General features: G+C 37.2%; 6 protein-coding genes across 6 annotated transcripts; 3 read left to right on the plus strand and 3 right to left on the minus strand.

Moving 5' to 3' along the window:
• Positions 1-2068: 2068 nt before the first annotated feature.
• Positions 2069-3793, plus strand: GGI43DRAFT_401738 (concanavalin A-like lectin/glucanase domain-containing protein). Its single transcript, XM_083205616.1, has 5 exons — positions 2069-2564; positions 2619-2899; positions 2965-3159; positions 3217-3460; positions 3516-3793. Exons 1-5 carry the CDS (start codon positions 2448-2450, stop codon positions 3678-3680), a joined length of 1002 nt encoding a protein of 333 aa, XP_083062366.1. The 5' UTR covers positions 2069-2447; the 3' UTR covers positions 3681-3793.
• A 1995-nt stretch (positions 3794-5788) lies between these two features.
• Positions 5789-7619, plus strand: GGI43DRAFT_401739 (MFS transporter). Its single transcript, XM_083205617.1, has one exon. The coding sequence runs from the start codon at positions 5904-5906 to the stop codon at positions 7455-7457; it is 1554 nt and encodes a 517-aa protein (XP_083062367.1). The 5' UTR covers positions 5789-5903; the 3' UTR covers positions 7458-7619.
• A 501-nt stretch (positions 7620-8120) lies between these two features.
• GGI43DRAFT_401742 (uncharacterized protein) lies at positions 8121-8952 on the minus strand. The gene is made up of 2 exons (XM_083205618.1): positions 8569-8952; positions 8121-8521 (listed from the first exon to the last, which is right to left on the minus strand). Exon 2 carries the CDS (start codon positions 8492-8494, stop codon positions 8237-8239), a length of 258 nt encoding a protein of 85 aa, XP_083062368.1. The 5' UTR covers positions 8495-8521; positions 8569-8952; the 3' UTR covers positions 8121-8236.
• A 946-nt stretch (positions 8953-9898) lies between these two features.
• On the minus strand, positions 9899-11527 carry GGI43DRAFT_401743 (uncharacterized protein). The gene is made up of 3 exons (XM_083205619.1): positions 10999-11527; positions 10485-10919; positions 9899-10421 (listed from the first exon to the last, which is right to left on the minus strand). The coding sequence occupies exons 1-3, from the start codon at positions 11063-11065 to the stop codon at positions 10057-10059; spliced, it is 867 nt and encodes a 288-aa protein (XP_083062369.1). The 5' UTR covers positions 11066-11527; the 3' UTR covers positions 9899-10056.
• On the plus strand, positions 11528-13872 carry GGI43DRAFT_401745 (uncharacterized protein). Its single transcript, XM_083205620.1, has 4 exons — positions 11528-12197; positions 12266-12370; positions 12433-12815; positions 12919-13872. Exons 1-4 carry the CDS (start codon positions 12048-12050, stop codon positions 13355-13357), a joined length of 1077 nt encoding a protein of 358 aa, XP_083062370.1. The 5' UTR covers positions 11528-12047; the 3' UTR covers positions 13358-13872.
• Positions 13873-15184: 1312 nt separating this feature from the next.
• Positions 15185-16835, minus strand: GGI43DRAFT_433332 (major facilitator superfamily domain-containing protein; the record flags this gene model as incomplete). The annotated part of the gene is made up of 2 exons (XM_083209731.1): positions 16253-16835; positions 15185-16137 (listed from the first exon to the last, which is right to left on the minus strand). Exons 1-2 carry the CDS (start codon positions 16746-16748, stop codon positions 15185-15187), a joined length of 1449 nt encoding a protein of 482 aa, XP_083062371.1. The 5' UTR covers positions 16749-16835.
• Between the last annotated feature and the right edge of the window lie 4987 nt (positions 16836-21822).

Genomic DNA, 21822 nt, shown 5'->3' on the forward strand with positions numbered 1-21822 from the left:
GGAGAGAGCTGCTTCCAACTTTGCTCTTTTACATATCCTGGACACATAACACCACCGTCAAAGAAAGTGAAATCAGTCTTGGAACAAATCGCGCTCATTTCGTATCTACACAGACATATGCCATGATCAGCGTTGCCATTACTAAAAGTGGCATATAACTGAAATTATATATAATGCAAAAGGCGGTGTCAACGTCATGGAGCCCCCGTTACTTTACTTTATTTGCTTATTACACTACTTACAAGTCGCTGTGTTAATACTATTGTGGCTGTCTATGCACCTTTTCATAGCCAGTAGCACGAACTACCATCCCCAGGATTTGGTCATTGTTCTTATTACGTACAACGGAGTATAGCGGTGTCCGAGTTTCATTATCCAGTTACTCTAGCCCCTTTGAGATTTCGTTTGTGTTCGTCGCAAATAAATTCTTTAGATATTAGTTGCTGCTGAAGTTGACTAACACAAATGTCTGGCTTTTTCTTCCACTAAGTATGCTTTAGGCAAGAACTTTTCCGTACACGTACGTTTGCCGCATTTGGCTTGTGTTGTTTCTTACTACCAGTTTCAAGTACAGGGTCAGCCGAAACGCGTCAAGAGACAATGCAAAATGCAGTAAGCTTCCAGTGGAGATGTCGACTTCTTCTATGTTCATTTTATGGCAAATCAATCCTTAGATTTTATAGCACGACAAATACATTGTGTTTTATATAATGAGCAGCCTGGCACGTCCACCCACAATGCTTGACGGCTTTGCATCTCCCGCACAACATCAAAGACGTAGAGACTTTTTCGCAAATTGCGCATCGGTCCGACAACGACCCCTACTCTCGCTCCCCACTGCCACTAAGTCTTCGGCTCTCTTTGTCGCGAATCTCGGCGCCCGCTACTCGCCTAAGCTAACGTGCGCCTCCTAAAGAACAGATGCTTTCTGCGAATTGTTCTTCTAACTTTCCAACTGAACTCCAAAGCTATCTATATACTATCGTTTGATGATGCCAAAGATTGCAGAACTTCCATCGTTTGAATCACCCATTTGTAGCACCGATATGCCGAATGGCAGCGAGACCTGGTTCGTCCGATCGCTGAATACGGAGATTTAAAGGACGCGTCTCGGCAGCGGGTCAGCAAGAGCGTAAGACATACTAAGCCTGAACTACAGTAAGTAGGTAAGCGCCAGGCATTCTGCATCCAAGGACGCAAAGTATTGCCTAACAATTAACATTGTTCAAACATTTAATAAAGAGTATAGTTAACATAGAATTAATTAAATGATAACAGAAACAAACTATTTAACCTTAGCTTTTCAAATGAAATTTTAAAATGCTAATAAAACTAGAATAGCGTACGTGCGAGGTGTTGACTTTGCTGCTGCTAGATGCCATGTGCAATAGTTTATTTATTTATACCAATACATATTAAACCTTGAGTATCCTATACTCTTTATCTTCGTGAATCGGTCAAACAATTCACAGATCAAGTGCTACATACCAGAGCTTAGTATAAAACTACCCATGGGTTGTTGTTACATGGGTAGAAACAACGGTATACCTACTTGACAGGCTGCCGAAAAAGGGCCGCCTCGGTCATTTTTGTCACATATCACTGCATATACGCATCAGGCTGGGATTTGGATCAAGTTAGAGCGTGAAATCAAGACTAGGTTCGGTTCGCTCAACCAGCCTAGCCAGCGCCTTGAATTGCTGACTAGGATCTTTTTCCTTTTGATGAAGGCGTTGTATAGTCTTGTGAGGGAAAATATCTTTAAAACTCAAGTATCAGAGTTTGTCTATACACTATATGTTCAGCGAAGTGTTAGATGTTCGTAGACAAAGTGCGCCGGAAGCTCTGGACGTTGATTGTTTAAAGAAACATTTATTTATTACTAGTCTCTGAGCTAACCCTTCGACCTGCATTAGTAGATATCTAATGTAACGAGGTTATACTGAATACAGCACAGCGTCTGGCTGGATCCGTATATGTCAAAAGTTGAGATGACCTGGCACCATACTACTCGTACCATAGCTTAGCATTAGGAAGGTGTCATTGTCCTATATTCCTACTATTACTAGTATCATGCATTTTATCGCATAACACAGCCTCGTCACCGCCTCACTAAACTCCACATTGCTTGAATCCTGCCGGTAAACAACTGTTATGCTGCAAGTCACTAAACTTAACGTTTTTCTTATGCTAAAATGATGCTGCCTAAAGACCCTTGGAGACCCACAATGTTAACCCTGACAATATCTTCCCCCTGAGATGGAGTTGATTCTATGGAAACGGCTCAGAGTAGCTAGATTGGTGATATAGCCCACAAATGTTATATACATATATAGCATTGTGAAGCAACTCGGAAACGCGATGCAAGCTTCGAATATATCTTGTGACGCTGACAACAACTAATTCAACTGAGCTGATATATACCATTTTTGCTTGCCATTTTCACAATGTCTGTCTTTCGGCAAGCAGCTACAATCCTGACATTAGGATCTCAGGCTTATGCGTTCTCATTGAAAACCACCTATGACTCGACCAATTTTCTGGATAAATTTAATTTTCGGGATGTAAGTACGGAATATTACTAAAGTAGCTATGCCACTTACCATTAAAACGGACAGGCTGCTTATTATAACCCAACTTACCCAGGCGATCCAACGGACGGATCGGTCAATTATCTGAGCAAGGCTGATGCATTAGCCTCTGGAATCGTGAACACCAATAATAATCAAGTCTATCTTGGCGTAGACTTTAACAACACGGCAAAGCTTCTTGGCAGCAGCACAACCAAACATGGCCGGGATAGTGTACGTTTGGAATCTGTGGACACTTGGAGCTCAGGCATTATGATCGCAGATATAGCGCACATGCCAGGTACTGCATGCGGTGTCTGGCCGGCCTTGTAAGTTGTCCTATTTCGCATTGGCTCCATACTGAGGCGCAAGATCGTTAATTTGATAAATTAAGTTGGTCGTACAACTTCGACGAAAATCCTGTCGGGGAGATTGACATTATTGAGAATATCAACATGCAGACTCAAAATATTGTTTCTCTACACACCTGCGGCCAGTGTACTTTCACCAACATTGGTGGTACAGATGAAAGGGCGAATTGCAATAACGGAGGCACGATATCGCAAGCTTGCGAAGATGGAACAAACTTGTTGGTCAACTAACTACGTCTTCAAACCATGCTCAAGCTGCTAATTATATTTCTTAGTGACGGATGTGGCAATACGATGACCAAAGGCTCCTATGGAAGCACGTTTAATGCCGCTGGAGGTGGCGTTTATGCTACATGGCTGGAGCAAGACGCTCTTAAATTGTACTGGTGGAAGAGAAGCGATATACCTGCAGACATTACCAGTGGTAATCCCGACCCTACTAAATGGGGCACCCCAGCTTCACAGTTTCTTAGCAGCAGCAGTTGTAATGTTGGGACATATTTCAAAGACCAAACAATTGTTAGTTCTTTTCATGTATTGCTTTTGAGATTCAATCATTACTAACAATTGCTAGATCATCAACACTGACTTCTGCGGTGACAGCATAGACCAGGGCACTTGGGATTCTACTTGCGCAGCTTCTACTGGAGCAAAAACATGCGATCAATACATTACCAATAATCCCTCAGCGTTTAAAGACTCTTACTGGCTGTTCAACTCGATAAAGATTTATAATTAAGGGATTGGAATAAAGGGACTACCTGAAATCTTCGATATAGGGTTTCATGCAAGTATTCCTGTATATATTCATATTAAGGCATACAAATGAATACAATATTTGCTCCTGTTTGACTATTATCTAATTGCTGTGGCTATTATAATTGCCAACTTTATATCCACAATGCTGCTCTAGAATTTAATTATTTATTAAACAATAGCATATTATATTAGAGATATACAAATCCGAAAGATAACAGCACGAACAGTAGAAATCTTCGCCTTAATGCTGGATCTACGACGCTCCATCCCAACCGTAGAAATAATCCAGCTTTTATTGCGTCTATCATAGTTACCCATTCCATAGTGTCCATAGGACCTCGGAATGGATTCATACAGCTATCCTTTATATTATGCGGATTACTCCTACCTGCTACTATTCCCCGCCATGAACTGATTGTTCAGATGGCCTTTAAAAAAAGTAGGAGGAAAAAAAATATCCAGCTCTCACCATTAATTATATCAGTCTTTATCCTATCTTATTGCTTTTGGCGTGCGTTCTCAATTGTATGCGCACCCTAGCGTAACCAGTTTCAGAATTTGGTTCTTACAATTACCCAATACCCATTTAATAAAAAAAAAAAGGCTCAAAATTTCAGTATGAAGCAATTTAGCGTTCGTCTACTCTTCATTACTTTTGATTTCGCATTACTTTTGGTTTCGCTAATGACATGGTGGTCGACTAGCAGTGATGACAATGTCACCGTTTCCTGCACCAACAAAGCGCCTTCAATCTCTACGGTATTTGGCTTCGCTAGTATCACTTACTTTTCTTCGGTTCATCTAGCCACAGAAGCGCAGCCTTCTCAGGAGGTGCCACGGCAGCATATGCGTGCCAGCCTGGTGACTAATTCTCGCTTGCCTAGCCTGCGCTGCGCTTCTACTCTGCACTTCGTTTATAACAGCAAATTTTCCACGTGTGCAACAATATCGTCATAGATATTGCCATGGCTACACTTGAAGAGCTTATCGCTATCACTGATTACCTGATTTGAAATTGCTATTGTACAAGTTGAAACCAGAGCAACAAGGCGAGCCAGTCAGCCGAGTATGGAAGAACGGAATATAAATCAGACAGTCTGAGCAAAATAATCGAAAGCAATGACTTAGATATCTACAAGTACTTGCAATTTAATATACAGGGAAGAATATGAATTGCAATATTGGGAATCGCGCTGCATAAAATATAGGGGAACTTTGGGATATCTGCCTGCGAACTACTCTGCGGTATGTGGAGTTAAATACAAACGATGATACAGTGGCCCTTGAAACTAGTATAATGAGGTTGAGCAAAGGTATTGTGCACGAAATAGCTTGTTTACAACTGGGTGGGCATTGGAACTCCTTCCAATCAGCGAAGTTTTAAGCTATGTTTTAATCAAGTAGAAGAAAATATTTTAACAAATAATATTCTTTTATTAATACTTATTCCAAGGGGGAAAAGCTCTATCCCGAGCTCTCCATTTACAGAAATAACTCTCATTGGTTACTTATTCCTAGGAGCTCTACTCATACCTCTGGTTGAGAAAACAATATGCGGGGCTACATTTCAAAGAAAGAAGCCACTTGCGCTTAATTACGCCACATTGACCCTTTGGTCGTTAGGCCCAGTCGTGACAGCTTATGTGACTATCTCCAAATGTGTTATTGGTTTAAATCTCGAAGGAATCCAACTTTAATGCACAGATATGTGCTGTGGCCGCCCGAGCTGAGAGATGCACAGAAAAGTCAAAATTAGTCTACCCAATCATATTTATTAAGATTTCCAATAGATTGAATTGAATTTTGTTCTTAAAGTGTCCTTGTTACGCGCATTTGCAGCTTAGCATAAAGAATTCAGTAAAAACTTGCAAATTTGCTACTGCCTTGCACCATGGCTGCTCTGATTCGCGATTCGGCCTTCAGTGTATTGGTACGATGGATAACGAAGCGTAAGCTTCTGAAATATCCTGATGAAAAAGCAGAATTCCATTATCGAGATCTGTATATGAATGACGGCCTCAGAGAACCAACACCGCCGCCAAGTCTAAGGGTCGTCAATCATTCGCAAGAAGATCTCAGAAATGATGAGCAAGGCCCTCCAGTCGCGGCAGAGTCAGAAGAAACAAGTTCGCTTTCGACGGAAGAGGAAAGTGTGCTTGATCTTGATTGCCAGGCGCTATCCAAAATTGTTTCTCGGCCTCGGATGACGCATGTTGAATCGTACGCCAGCCTGGAAAAGGCATATACAGATGCAGCACTCCAAGCGGACGCGAGAGCTCAGCATTCCACGATCCAGCCCAGGAAACTGGAGAACGGAACTATTCTGGTTGACTGGTACACAACGGACGATAACGAAAATCCACAAAATTGGTCATCCCGGAAGAAGCTCTTTGTTGTGCTCCAAATTTATCTCTATACTCTTGCCGTGTATATTGGATCTGCTATCATAACGCCGTCTCAGCCATTCATTGAGCAAAGATTCGGAGTTTCGCCAGAAGTTGCGTCATTGGGCCTTTCTCTCTATGTTCTTGGCTATGGCATCGGGCCACTAATCCTTGCCCCTCTCTCTGAAATTCCAGTCATTGGCCGCAATCCGCCATATATAATCACTTTTGGCATTTTTATTGCAATCTCAGCTGGTACCGCCGCCGTTGATAATTTCCCAGGATTGATCGTCTTGCGTTTCTTTCAGGGATTCTTTGGTTCTCCCTGTTTGGCGACTGGGGGCGCAAGTCTTGGTGATATCTACAACCTCATCAAGCTGCCATATGCACTGACTGGCTGGGCTGCATTCGCAACGGCCGGCCCTGCACTCGGTCCTATTATCTCAGGCTTCTCAGTCCCAGCTACAAATTGGCATTGGTCATTATGGGAAATCCTCTGGCTTGCCAGCCCTGTCTTTGTACTCATGTTCTTTTGTCTGCCAGAGACATCCACAGCTACAATTTTGCTCCGGCGTGCTAGGCGTCTCCGTAGATTGGCCAAGAGCAATAATCTGCAATCCGAATCCGAATCCGAACAAGCTGCTCTCACTGTCAACGAAGTCATCGTGCAGAGCCTATGGCGACCTCTTCAAATTAATCTGTTCGACCCATCGGTTCTCTTCACCAGCTTATACATAGGCCTCATGTACGGAATTTTTTACTCCTTTTTTGAAGTATTTCCATTCGTCTATGCCACAGGCCTCCCTGGTCTCGCGTCTCCGACTCATGGTTATGGAATGAATGCTGGTCAGGTCGGTCTTATCTTCCTCTCTATCAGTGTTGGTGTTTCCATTGCAATCTTTTGTTACGTTGGGTATCTGTGGTTTGTCTTTGAACCTGAAGTTAAGAAACAGGGATTGGGTGAGCCCGAGCGCCGCCTTGTCTGCGGTCTTCCTGCCAGCTTTCTTGTTCCCATAGGCCTCTTTATGTTTGGCTGGACAGGAAACTCTAGCCCAGAAATACCGTGGATCGTTCCGACTATCGGCATCACAATTGTTGTCATTGGCATATTCCTCATCTTTCAGGTCGTCTTCATCTACATCGCGCTTGCTTATCCCAAGTATAGCGCCAGTTTATTTGCAGCAAATGACTTTGTACGGAGCAGCATAGCTTGTGGCGCAATTCATTTCTCGCGGCCACTTTTCATAAATTTGGGTGTCGGAAAAGGTGTCAGCTTGTTAGCTGGACTAAGCTGTGCGGGCGTGATTGGGATATTCGTACTTTATTTCTACGGAGGAGCTTTGAGACGAAGAAGCAGGTTTGCTGCAACATAAGCTACATACTGTATGCTTACTCTATACCTCGTACATACATGCGAACCAATTCAACAGTGGTATGAGTCCTCGTAAAAGGAGAGTTAGCCCTGTAAGGTAGCTGCAATGCACCCAGAAATGCCTTTGAAAACATTGCACTCGCGTATATTGTGCCAGGTATACTCTAAAAAGCGGAGATTTTATATAAAATGGATAAATCTATTGCTACCCCAGCTATTACCAGGCAATCTTTGACTTTTGCGACACGTTGCGGGGCCCACGTGCCAAAGAAGGCTCTTTTTATGCATAATGCCACCAGGTGTTATGCGCGAAGCACCCAAGCTTTACAGTAAGCCCCATGTATTTGATGACAAGGGGAATAAAGGGATATCCAGATAAGAGAAGAAGAATCTCACCCTTTAGGCAGGTGGCCAGCTCTCTCGCCACCAAATGAGTATAGTGCCAAACAGATGCAAGTCATCGTGGTAAGATCTATCACAAGGATTCAATGCCAAGATCAAATTGCAGATCATTCTCGTTGACGAAAACCTTCAGCATGAGTTTGTTCAGTTACAGTCCACATGCAAAGGATGACATCGGCTTAACGTAACATTTGGAGAGAATTATAAATTTCTAATTTGGAAAACCAATTACCCCAGACACTTTCCAAGATATACTTTCTAGCTTCATTATTGCATCGTCGGATAACCTTCCACACTTTATGTGTCCGCTTCTCTCTTGTTCATTGAAGATAGTCCATGAAGCCACTTCCCGTGAAATGAAAAGCAAAGTATCAGGCTCTATCTTGGATCCGAATTTTTACTAAAAGGAAAAGAGAAAAGAAAAGAATAGAAAAGAAAAGAAAAGAAAAATCCGAAATTTAACTGAATTTTTACCGCGCCTTGACTGGGCCCTAGAAACACACATCGAAACAGTAGACAAAAAAAAACTACCCACTCTAGCTCTGGTACAGTTCTAGGAGCAACATGGAAACAGACGAAAAGATGAAAAAAGGGAAGAAAAAGAATAAATAAAGTCATCACAATTTTCTCTTTCATATTATTAATAGGCAGCTATAACCTGGCCTAGAAAATGTAAACGCAACGTATTAGAAGCCGAAAAGAGAACCTACCCTAAAATTTAACCTTAAAAACCAAGCCGAAACCGATTTACGAGCCACTGATGCGACTCGGCTCAGTATCAACATGGAACGCCAGAACCCAGTGAACTTACCACCCAGACGCAATTGAATTACTACCTACCTGGGTAGGGACATACCATAGCCAGTAGCGAAGGACATGCCGACTAGCAAGCTGCATGGGGTGTAAGCCCATGGGGCAGGGCGAGTTTTCGCACAGGCCGCGTGACATGCAGCATTCGCCGCTTGACAAGCGACAGCGGTGCTGGGAGGAATTAAAGCAGCGAAATTAATACAGTAGAGACAACCTATGTTCATATCATACGGATAAGTAGCTAGGGCGCTGGTGGACGAATGTCAAGATTCTGCAAGTTTCGCTTCCCAGGCTTGAGAGCATACAAAAACGAGCAAGCGCTCGGTTACCTAAGCGATGTCATTTTACCCGTAGAAAGAGAAACTTTGAGTGTAGATCCCAATCTGTCACCCACTGAAAATATGGATCTCAGCTGCTACATACAGCATGCCATGCGCTAGCAACAGTGGCATTTCACCATCATACACACTAGTACCGACTATTTGAATAGAATGGATCCAATCTTAGGCAGTAGCAATTGGTCAACGAAAAAAAAAGAGGAAGACTTTGACCACTGGTCCCTATATTTGAAGCAACTTTAATGCTGCAGCTTAGGTATAGAGAGTTCAGCTTAAATTATACGCCAAGGTACCTAAATTTGTGTTTATTTTCCATCCATGTCAACGAGCTATGCATTAATGCCTCGATTGAGGTCCGCTAATTGTCGCACAGCTTCAGCCACTAATTAACGCCATTTTGTAACCACGGCTGTTTGCAACTAAATGCATTACCTAGGAACTGTGATAAAATTAGTCCTACATTCTACATCAAATTCAGTAGTGAACTAGAAAGGAACATAGCAATACATATATTCAGCAGCAACGTAGCCGAGAGCAATATCAAAAGTGAGTGCGTAAAAGCAGAATGACTAAATCGTTCGGTTCACCCGAAATATCAGCATTTGCGGAATGCGTACACAAGAATGCCAGTTTCCACATACTATTTACTCAATGTAATTATTTGCATTTAACGCAGCCCTTCATCCTACAATATACAACTGCACAGCTTTAAATAGATGATGTAACGATCCGTTATACCGTTAAGCCAAACAGGGCAAAAGATTAGGCCAATAATCACTATTGTAGCAATTACTGTAACGGAACTAGCTGCTTATAAGGGATTCTATCTGTTACACTGAACCAGGTCGTAACAGATGACTGATGACTTTACTGTAAAGTAGAGCAATGAAGATCTAGAAACTGCCTCCTGGGATTGTATTAATAAAACTTAAGCAAACTATTTACAGTATTTCGCAGTATTGAACAAAAAATGCCAGCTTGCTTGCTATAGAGTCTAAAAAAGGAAAGCTCCAGTTCTCTCAAGGCGTTAAATCACCAAATCCATTCAGTTTAGTTGGCAGGTAGTTCTAAAAGACGCTTGAGAACTTCGTCATCGCTTGGGTTTCCCTCTCCTTTAATGGTCTCGTACGCAGGCAGGAGTACGGACTTTTCGATTTCCTTGTACTTTCCATCGGCGACATAAATCACGGCGCCCTGCCTGGAGGCATCAACCATAAGATGGGCGGCGGCGCGTGCAACCACCAAAGCGGGTTGCGGCACGTGTGAGATCCCTCTCATGAGGCCCTCCAGGTCTGGGAGAACGTTGCTCGTCGTCCATGATGGCATCAGAGTATTGATGCGAATGGGCAGCCCCGCAACATCTGCAACCCGTGCAATACCTCTGCCGAATCCGAGGACGCCATGTTTGGCCGCGGCTATATGATTAGGTCAGTATAATGAACTTCTACTAACAACACAATTCTTTGCTTCCCACTCACAGTAATCGACAGCTCGAAGGGGCTGTAATCCGGTGCTGGATCCCATAAGAACAATGCTACCACCTTCAGGCTGATCCTTTATGTAGTGAATGGCCAGAGAAGTTGTGTTGATAAGGCCTCTCAAACCAACTTCCATGAGTTCATGTGATGGTTCTTTCAGGTTACCCTGGTCATCTGTCTCAAGGGCTAGGTAGTTGGCACGGGGACCGATACCGGCATTGGCGAAGACGCAATCGATGCGACCAAAGTGCTCCTTTGCTTTCTTGAACAGCACGGCCAGGTCATCCCAGCTGGCTACATTGGTCTTCACAAAAAGAAAGGCAGGCGTTTCTGCCGACTCAGAGGCTGCTGGCGCATTGACATCGCCGCTGACCACTGATGCTCCCAGCGAGAGCAGCAGTTTGACTGTAGCCAGGCCAATACCAGATGAGCCGCCTATAGTAGGTAGGTTGGTTAGCCCGAGCCAAGCAGCATTACAGTAGAAATATAACGCAGAGGGCTGAATCGGCCGTACCTGTGAGGACAACAACTTTGCCCTTGAGGCTGCTCAAATCCTCGTCCTTGATGATGAATTCAGACATGGTGTGAAGATAAAATTAGATCTCTGGGAATGGGTTAGGCAATGAGACAGGAGGTCAAGAAAATGTGATATCGAACGATTAAAATTGATGGATGGCCAGAGGATTGAGATCTTGGAAGGAAGACAAGGCAAGGGGCGGAAAGAAATCACCGCCGCCTATCACATACAGATTTATAGTGACAGACTGGCGGTGTTCCTTGGTCCGCTGCATGAACAGGGAAAAAAACCGTTATAACCCCTTTGCCTGGGGTGTGGTGGTGAAACAAGCTTAGCTCGGCCTGTACCCCACACGCATACACAGGACGGACCGTACACTGAGCACCCGGTGCGCGGCATCCGGCAATTGTCAGGTAGTGTGAAGAAAAAGAGTGACACGATTACGGAGTATGCTACCCAATTTACGCAACAAAAGTGGATTGCGCGTCGCTAATTTTTCTTCCACTTTTCTTCCACCGCATGATTGTGCCCACGGGCCCTCTCTTATTAAGGGTTGTATCCCGGTGGAACGATGCAGGGGGCACTCGAGTAATGAACGTCAAGCTTTGCATGCGGCGGAAAGAAAACGGTGCAGGGGGTACCCGAGTAATGAACACCAAGCTTGGCATGCCGTGACAGGTGGTAGAAGGAAAAGAGTGGCACGCTTAAACCCAATTTACATACAAAAGTGGACTTGCGTGTCACTATTTGACTTCTACAGCATGGGTTAAAGGAAACTAGAAAGAAATCACCGCCAGTCTGCCGCCATAATGTATATGTGATCAGCGGCAGTTTTTTCTCACCCCTTGCTTGGACCGAAAACAAGAAATGACAAGCGCAGTTTTATTTTCACTACGGTCTCATCCTCGCCGATCCTTTTGGTCTAAAACATGAGAAGTCGTCCTATACTTTACAACTCTTTCCCTCCTCTTCAACTCTTCAGCTCTTCTTCTTATTCATCTTCTCTTCATCTCCCTTAGGTAGCAGTACTCAGCTCGTCTGCCACCATGGTTCAGCCGGCAGGGGACGGCGTCCAGCTCCTCTATGCTTCGATAGTGCTGCTTATCTTAACTTGGTTCACATTTATCCTACGGATATCAGTGCGGATTTGGCGAAATGCCTCGGGCTGGGACGACATATTGATGTTTATAGGCCTCGTACGTGCACAACCAGCACAGCTTATCCTCTGCTCAATACCCCCTACGAAAATTCTAATGCTTCGCAGCTTCTCTTCTCGGTGACGGCCTCCTTATGCATTGTCTGCTGCTATCTCGGATCTGGTCAGCTTGCTGTCCACCTGTCTAAGAGTGAGATCATGCATGGGACCAAGGTACGTACTCTCTCCCTCTTAGATAGCGACTCGAATAAAGTGAAACTGATCCTTGGCCAAAGAACTTTTTCATCGCCGAGTACTTCTACTCTTCTAGCACCGTCTTCATCAAGAGCAGCATCGCCATAACTCTTTACCGGATTGCCGATGCCCGCCGTCGTTATAAGTGGACCATCTGGGCCGTCATTTTCGCCACGGCTGTTTCCGCCATCGTATTCATAGCCGGCATTTCCAATATTTGCCATCCCATCACTACTCTATGGGGTGAAACTACTACCGGTTCATGCAATCTCGATTTGAATAGCGACGTTAGCTTCTTCTTTTCTGCCATCGAGATTATAACAGACTGGACTTTGGCAGTTTTACCTGCGGCCTTGCTGTGGAAGATTCAGATGAAGAGCAGGGTCAAGTTCTCAGTGGCTATAATTCTTGGCATGGGTGCTTTGTATGTCTCAGAATCCTTCTCCCCCTGACAGAGAATAGCCCCACCTCTACCGTTTTGCCACCACTACAAACCTGGGTATACGAGCTAGCTAACCCTTTACCAGTGCAAGCTGCGCGACAATCGTCCGACTTCGCTATCTAACTCTCTACAGCAACCCCACAGAATTTATGTTCGGCACCGGGAAGATCGGCCTCTGGTCCATTATTGAAGAAGGCATTGGCATCATCGCAGGCTCGCTGCATGCTCTTCGCCCTCTCCTCTCTCTCCCTATCTTCGGCGGTACCTCCAACGGTGGCACCTCGGGTTCATCTTCGGCCAACAAATTCATGTCGTCAAGGAGTGGACATCATCAAGATAGGCGTGCGGACATCAATATGGATACATTTCAGCAACTGGGAGATACCGATGGAGACGGGGAGAGCTCCAAACACATCCTAAAAGAGACGAAAGTCACAATGATAAGAAGCAATCGAGCTGCTTCGCCAGGAGCGTATGACAAGAGTCAGGTCCTGGGGTGGAAGCAGAGCAATTACGAGAGCTGATTTTCAACTAATATCTATTGTCCGAATGACAAAATTTCTTTAATAGTTTAAGTTACTAAAAGAATAGCCGATTACTGTTTTAACTAGGTTTTATACATGACCACAGCCCCAACCATCCCTCTTCATATTATTGATCAAGTTAGATATTGGTTCACAAAGGCAATTAAACGATCTTGTCTTTACCAGCTTTTAACCAATTGAACCATTATCAAGATTAATTGTCCACCCTGAACCTATTTTCTAGGATTAGTAGAGGTTCGTTTAGTAGAACTTCTACATAATAAGAGGGCATGTGAAAAAGGGTAAAAAAAACTATAGAAAAGTCATCTTCGCTGGTTGGCGAAAACCCGTGCGATGGGAACCGTTGTATTGGAAAAAATATTATCTTCAGCTATAATACAGTAGCAGCACATCGGATTACCAAAAGGGGCTTGGTCCAACGTTTCTCGATGTCATCATGAGTGTAATATTATAGCCCCACTTGATGAATCTAGAAAATTGTTAAACTACTGTTAATAATATAAACGCTGCCTATGCAGCTTGTATATATCTGGATTGCCTTTGTCCCTATGCTGTTTTCACTCTAGGTTTTCGGGTTAGTACCTTGTTTCTTTCTTATCAAATCAGTTCTTCATAGGTTTTTGTAACTATTATGGCGATTCCTAGCTAGCTTAATCTTAGCTGAGTCCGACCGTACATGTCTTTTTAATCTATTTAAAACCGCCTAGATTAAATCCTCCCAGCCACTGGAAGCTAGTGAGAGATCCTTCACAGCCAAAGGCGTAGTCTACCGGTGAACAGGAATAGTGTTCTCTGTGATCCTCAAGCTTGTACCCCGATCCTCCGCTTTTACACAGATCTTCTGTACTGCGCCCTAAGTGTTGGCGTCTCGTGGACTCTCCTTATTGCGAGCGTGCTGACTAGTAATTAAAATTCCACTTGTCTCTGCCTAATAAAGCATATCCGTCAAAGTCAGGGAGAATAAGCTTTTCCACTTCACTCCATATATACCCGCTGCAGCCATCAGATTCAGCCACAGCAGCAAAAAGTTACTGGGTAACATCGATCTATTTATTATCGTCTTCCCCCTTTCCTACTCATATCTAGGACCATGATTAGGATGAGACATAACGAAGATGTCTGGATAAAACTCATGCACCGCCTTGTTTAATCTATCTATTTTTATGAATACAATCCGTTGCAGCAGGCAGTGTCAATTGTTCGACATTAAATTTATTTGCCCCCCCACTGTTACGTCCACATATCCCATCACAAAGTTTTACATGTAATATTATAGTATTAGTAGTTCCACGTAGACCACAGAGTGAGATATCGCATTATTACAACTGTTTCGTAAATCAGATACTTGTGGGTCTGCTAAAAGCCGATAAGGACCTGGTCAAGGAGATCGATCAAGAATCCCATCTGATTGATCTCCGCTATAGCTTCGGGGAATCGCTTCAGAGCTTGTTAGAGCGCTATGTTGATAGCATGGCGAACCTCACCGTCTCCTTCTGTCAAGCGCGTAGTTAGACACGCAGTCAGTGTGATATCACCTGCACTCCAATTGATACAATATGGTTCCTGTGTTGAGAACATATCCTCAATTACCGTGCCTGTCATATCCGTGCAGAGAATGTAGACCCAGGCGAGACATCTGATGTTAATGTTATCGTTGACGACATTATTTTCTGTAAATTCTCTTGCGCTAAAATACAAATTGTGGTAATTTTAGACCTCAGTATGACTCTGCTTAAAAAATCCCATGATTCAGGATCGTTTGTTAGACATTTCCCGATACGGGTAGTATATAGGGCAATTAGATGGCTATATGGCGGTCTCGAATAGTTGCTCAAATGGCAAACTTCCACCAGATAAAATGAATATAACACCGGCAACAATATTTAATATAAAAGTGCGCTGCATCGCTTCCGTGATCGCGTTAATAGCCTCCTCCCTTAAACCTCCACTAAGCTCCGTGAGCAAATGACTCTGAGCCCCTGCAATGGCCCCCTGGAGTTCGGAAGGCGAATACCCTTTCCCAGCAAGCACATGGTTCAAATTGGCGGCGGCGCGACTTTGGAAAACCTGGCCCGCAATTACCAAAATGATTGTAGAACTGCCAAGCTGGCAGATATCTTGTAGATTGATCGCATGGTCAAGGTCAGACAGGCCAGCTTTAATCGTAGCGATCGTAAAGCCCAAAGAATAGGCCACTCCTGTCCCCACACCGAGGACAATCAACAGGCCGTAGATGACGCCTTCAGAAGTTGAAAGCTCAAGATAGTGCATAAGCAAGCCGCTGCCGAGGACTGTTAACAGACCACCGAAAACGAACGTAGAGCGGCTTGTAATTGAATACCCCGTCGCCAGGTTGATAAAGACGTTTAGGGCAGTATAAGGTAGCAGCCGCATAGCAGCCATAAGAGCGCCATCTCCATGTACGAATTGGAAATAAAGCGGAATGAAATAAATGATGCAGAAACAAGCAGCAATGTTGGCAGCCGTGGCGATACATAGCAATAGCTGCACACGAGAGGATAGCAAATGAACAGGAAAAGAACGAGTGTCTGGTGTGGTAAAGATGCAAAGCCATTGTTGTAGGATGTAACATGCAAGTAAAACTCCAAAAACCACCCACATAGCTATCGTACGGCCGTCATTCCAAGGCCATTGGCCACCTGCCATTGTGGCTGCCATAGCAAAGGTAACCCACATCTCGGCACCAAGAACAAACCCCAAGAAGTCGAGTTTTGACAGGCGCTCCCATATCGACTGGCCTTTCAGTGGGTGTAACGATGGTAGAAAGAGTAAAGAAATGGGAGCGGTAATTGCGGCAATGACGAGGTTAATGTAAAATGCCCAACGCCAGGTTGCGGATGACAGAGAATGCACCGCCAATTATAGGCCCCAAAACAGCGCTTCCACCCCAACACAGGCCTATCAACGAGATATATAGGCCACGTTCGGAGGGTATAGTCATTGCGCTGAAATAATTTAAGCACCCTAGAAAAAGACCGGCGCCGCCAGCCCCGGCGATGACTCTACCAAGAATAATGGCATCCATGTTAGGAGCAGCACCACAAACAGTAGATCCAAGCTCAAATAAAACCAAAGACGCGATGTACATCCATTTATTGTTGAACCGCGTATAAGCTGTACCGATTAGGAACACAACTGCGACAGATCCTAAAGGGAAACCCGCGCCGATCCATGCCAGCTGGTCAACATGACCAAAGTCCTCAATCACCGAACTTTGCACGTCAGCTGCGATTGTTGTGTCCAGTCCGAAGACTAATGCACTAATATACAATGATACACAAACGAGGAACCACTTGAACCCGTGCATTTGACGGCTTTGGGGTGTAACCTCGTCAGAACCAGATGCCATCGCTTGCAGCTGCGACAAAGTGATGCTGTTAGTTTCGAGGTTGCCAGTTATCTTTTCCGATGCAGGGGTGCTAGGGCCCAGTGTTGCTCCTACTTTTCTCTCTGAGCCATTGATTCCCTCTTTTATGGAAATTGATGATTCTAACTGACCAGGAGACAAAGCGCCCGACTCCTGTATAGTATAGTTCACTTCCATGCTGTCGATTGGAAGGGTAACTGTGAGTAGATTAGCATACATTGCAACATATCATTTATGCCAGGACTGACAAACAATGCACAGTGCACTTGGAATGATAAATGAACCTTTGATCCTGACCTTTCGTGGATGTGCGAGGATATCAAAGCCCCGAAGCTCGACGAGAGGATGGCGACTATAAACTTTCGGGCAAGTAATTTCCCAGAGTTGGGTTACCAATCTATTATATTTGGATTTAGTTCCGTGCCATCTGATATATGATAATAATAGACAATACACGACAGAGAGAGGCATAAACCCCTAGCATTTTCCGCCGCAGATTAATTTCCCTCTGGCATAAGTTTAGCTACACCAAGTATGACAGTCTTACCAAAGGTTAGTTTCCGCTTCTCCCAATTATCTCAATTAACTCGGTTAATAACCAAGAAATTGCGGAGGCCCAATATATTATGCCGCGCAGTATATAGATTTTGCCCCCAACATGATTTCAGCTATACCAAATATGAAAGTCTGACCAGAGGTTAGTTTCTATTCACTGTTTCAATTAACTCGATTAATAATCAAGAGATAGCTAAAGACTGCGCTATAGATGGATAGACTTGCTCCTGGCATAATTTCAGCAGCCCTAAGTATGACGGTCTGACCAGAGGTCAGTTTTCATTTCTCCAAGGCTGTCTCCATTAACACATTATAAATAAATAGCTGACACAATTTATATTCCCCTCGGTGTCAGAAAGGACCACTCAAGTTACTTTGTCGTGGTGGGCTAATCAAAATTGGGTTTATAGGAGCTACCTAGCCCGCTACCTAAATTACACTTATGTGACAAAAGTCTGCGCCACTAGGGACCCCGCGCTATATCAGATCCCACATCACCTAACCTGCACAATAACTTCAAACACAAATAACACAGTGTAATTAATAAAAAAAATATAATATTTTTATATTATTAAATAGCCCTGCTTCTAGAGATTAATATTATGTATATTAACCCTGGGCTGCGTGCACTGCTATGAGGCGGCGGGGTATTAACTCTACAAGTATATTTATTAATTCCTAGTCTATTAGGTCTTAAGCTTTTTTTATCTTTTACTTTAATAATATAATATTTATATAATTATATTTTAAATTTTAAAGCTCTGGGCAGATTTGTAATAGCTTTTTTTTTAAAGTATTTTAAATATATTTAATAAAATTAAAATTTAAGATATAAAACAGCTAGTTAATATACTTAATATTATATAATTAAAGCTATTTTAATATATTATTAAAGTTATAAATTTTTATATTATTTTATTAAAATAAATACATATTATTATATATATAAAAAAAGCTTTTTAATAATATATTTTAATAGTTTTATAAAAAATATTTTTATTTTAAAATATTAAAATTATAATTTCTAATAATTAAAAAAATATAATTACTTTTTTAAATATTTTTTTAAATTATAAGAAAAATTTAAACTTTTTTATAAATTATAATATTAATTATTTTCTTATTAAATTTTTTATTAAACGCTTAAAATACTTATTCTTATTTATTATTAAATTTATTTTATGTTATACTTTTATTTAAAAAAAATATTTATTATATATATTAGCTTTAATTACTAGTTTAATTTTAAATACTTATACTTTAACTAATTTATTATAACCTGACTCTTATAATTATAATAACAGGTTTACAAGGTAAGTAATATTAAATTAATTTAAAACTAATAAACTAATTAATAATAAGTTAATAAAAATTATATTTAATTTATATTAATTTAATAAACAAATTAATAAGAATTATATTTAATTTATATTAATTTAAAATATTTAATTAAATATATAAATTTAAAATATTTAATTAAATATATAAATTTAAAATATTTAATTAAATATATAAATTTAATTTTTTATACTTATTAAAATAATTTAAATAACTAGTTATTAATATATTAATTATAATATAATTAAAATATAACTTATTAAATTTTATTAACTTTAATAATAATTAATTATTATTACTTATTACTATTACTTATAAATCTTTTAATTTATTTGCTAATATAAATTTAAAATTTTAAATTTATTTTTTAAAATTTCTTTTATATTACTAACCCTTTTAAAAATTAATAACTAAGTTATTATATATTAATAACTTTTATTTAAATAGTTACTAGACTTACAGGTAATATTAAGAAATATATTTAATTATAAAATAAATAATAATATTAATAAAAAACTTATAAAATTATTATAAGTAAAAATTAATATTATAATTTAACTAGTATATATAAAAAAGCTAATATAATAAATAAAAATTTAATATATTATAAATTAATAAGCTATTAATAACTTATAATAATAATAAAATATAATTTAAATTATTATTATTTAATAAGCTTAAATAATTATAAACTTTTAAAAGTAATTTTAAAAAATATAAAATAATATAACAGTGCTTATATTAATAGTAATTATTATTATTTTAATTATTAATATTATTTTATAATAATAAAATTTAAAAAAAATATTTAAATTAAAAATACTTATATTATTTAATAAAAAATTAAAAAAAATTTAAATTTATTTTATAAATATAAAAAATTATTATAATTTTTTTAATATTTAAATTTTATTATTATTTTATTTTAATATTTTTTAATTAAAGTATATTTATTTTAAAAGTTATTTTAATATTAAATTTTTTTTTAAATTCTTTATTTTATTAAAAATAAGATTATATTTTTTAATAGTAAATAAGATATTAACTTGTATTTATTTATAATTCTTTTTATAATTTTTATATAAGATTTAAGCTTTCATTTTAAATATTTATTTAAAATATTCTTTTTTTTAATTTAAAATATTTATTTTTTTAATTTTAATTTTTTTATAATATATAAGTTTATATTTATAATTTAATAAAAACTTAAAATATTTAATTTATTATAAAAAATATTTTTAAATTATAATAAAATATATAATATTATAATAATTAATATAAATTTTAATTTTATAAGTATTTCCGAGGTAATAATATTATTATTTTTTAAATATTTTAATAATTATTATAAATCTTTTATTATAAATAAAATATTTTAATTTAAATTTATATAATTTTTTTTAAAAAAAAGCTATAAAATAAGGTTTTTTATTTTTATTTTATTATATTAATATTTTTTTAATTATAAAATTTAAAATATTTATTTTAATTTTTAATAATTTATTTAAATTATATATAATAAGTATAAGTTTATTTAAAAAAATATTTTTAAATTTTTAAAATATTTTTTTTATTTTTTTTTTATATATAAATTTTTTTATTTTTAAGTTTTTTTTTATTTTTTTTAAGTAAATAATATTAATAAATAATTTAATAATTTTAATATAATTTTTAATAAATTTTAAATAATAATTTATTAATTTTAAAAAATTTTATATTTTTTTTTTTATTTTTAATATTTTTTAATTTTAAATTATAATAAGTTTATTAAAGTTTATTTAAATTTATTTTAGTCATATTAAATATTTAAAAAATTTAATCTTTTATATATAAAAATTATATTTATTTAATTTTATTAGTAAATTAGTTTTTTCTAGTGTTTATAATATTTTATAAATATATTTTTAATATTTTTTAAGAGTTTTAAAAAATATTAAAATATTATTTAAATATATAATTATAAAATTATTTATAAATATTTTTAAAATATAATTAATTATTTATTAAAATATTATAAGTATATTAATTAGCTTAAATAATATTATTAAATATTTAAATAATTTATAATATATTTTAAATATTATTTTTTATTTTTTTTTTTTTAAATATAAATTAAGTTATATATTTTTTTAAAGTTTAAAATAATAAATTATTTTATACTAGTTAAGTAGTTTTAAATTTTTATAATAAGTAATAATAAAGTTTAATTTTTAATAGTAATTTTATTTAATTATTAATAATTAATAACTAGTTATAACTTTTTATTTTTTTTTAATATAAATATAATAAAATATTTAGCTTATAAAATAAATAATTTAATATATTTTTTTTTAATTATTTTTATATTTATTTTTTTAAAGTTTTAAGTTTTATTTTATTAAAATTATAAATTAAAAAATATTTTATTATTTTTTTATTTATAAAATTAATATAATAATTTTATTATAAATAAAATAGTTATATTATTTTTAATATTAAATTAAATAGTTTTTAATATTTTTTATATTATTTTAATATTTTAAATAAAATTTTATTTAATTCTTTTACTTTTTATTTTTTTTTTATTTTTAATAATATTTTATTTAAAACTTATAACTTATTTTTTATTTATATAATAATTTTATTAATATATATTTTTTTTAATTTAATTTACTTATAATTATATTATAGTAATATAAGTAATTTTTTAAAGTTAAATTTAATTTTTTTTTTAAATTTTCTTTTTCTTATTTTATATAAAAATTTTAAAGCTTAAAAGTATAGCTATATTTTTTTTATTTTTTTTAAAATATAATTATAATTTTAATAAAATTTTATTTTCTTATTTTATTTATTTTATTTTTTAATTAATTAACAGGTTATTTTAATAAAATTAATAATTTTTAAATATAATATTATAATTATTAAATATTATAATATTAAATTTAATATTTTTAATATATTTAATAATAAGTATAAGAAAATAATTAATTTTTATATTAATAGTAATTTTATTTAAATAGTTTTTTTATTATATTTTTTTTTAATATTTTATATATTATTTATATTTTAAATATTAATTTTAATTTTAAATTATTTAATAGTAAGCTTTAATTAAAGTTATATTTCCTAATTTTTTACTTATATAAATATTAAAATTATAATCTTATTAAATTAATTTAAT

The sequence above is a fragment of the Trichoderma evansii genome (genome assembly GCF_050947405.1).
Source record: "Trichoderma evansii strain SZMC 28006 chromosome Unknown GGI43scaffold_6, whole genome shotgun sequence".
Taxonomy (NCBI): Eukaryota; Fungi; Ascomycota; class Sordariomycetes; order Hypocreales; family Hypocreaceae; genus Trichoderma; species Trichoderma evansii.

Coding starts and splice junctions, on each gene's coding strand:
- GGI43DRAFT_401738 (XM_083205616.1), top strand. CDS start 2,448: ATGTCTGTCTTTCGGCAAGCAGCTACAATCCTGACATTAGGATCTCAG. Junction 2,900..2,964: donor TGCGGTGTCTGGCCGGCCTT/GTAAGTTGTCCT, acceptor TGATAAATTAAG/TTGGTCGTACAACTTCGACG. Junction 3,160..3,216: donor TGCGAAGATGGAACAAACTT/GTTGGTCAACTA, acceptor TATATTTCTTAG/TGACGGATGTGGCAATACGA.
- GGI43DRAFT_401739 (XM_083205617.1), top strand. CDS start 5,904: ATGACGCATGTTGAATCGTACGCCAGCCTGGAAAAGGCATATACAGAT.
- GGI43DRAFT_401745 (XM_083205620.1), top strand. CDS start 12,048: ATGGTTCAGCCGGCAGGGGACGGCGTCCAGCTCCTCTATGCTTCGATA. Junction 12,198..12,265: donor TATTGATGTTTATAGGCCTC/GTACGTGCACAA, acceptor AATGCTTCGCAG/CTTCTCTTCTCGGTGACGGC. Junction 12,816..12,918: donor ATTCTTGGCATGGGTGCTTT/GTATGTCTCAGA, acceptor ACCCTTTACCAG/TGCAAGCTGCGCGACAATCG.
- GGI43DRAFT_401742 (XM_083205618.1), bottom strand. CDS start 8,494: ATGAAAGAGAAAATTGTGATGACTTTATTTATTCTTTTTCTTCCCTTT.
- GGI43DRAFT_401743 (XM_083205619.1), bottom strand. CDS start 11,065: ATGTCTGAATTCATCATCAAGGACGAGGATTTGAGCAGCCTCAAGGGC. Junction 10,920..10,998: donor CAAAGTTGTTGTCCTCACAG/GTACGGCCGATT, acceptor TACCTACTATAG/GCGGCTCATCTGGTATTGGC. Junction 10,422..10,484: donor CCTTCGAGCTGTCGATTACT/GTGAGTGGGAAG, acceptor CTAATCATATAG/CCGCGGCCAAACATGGCGTC.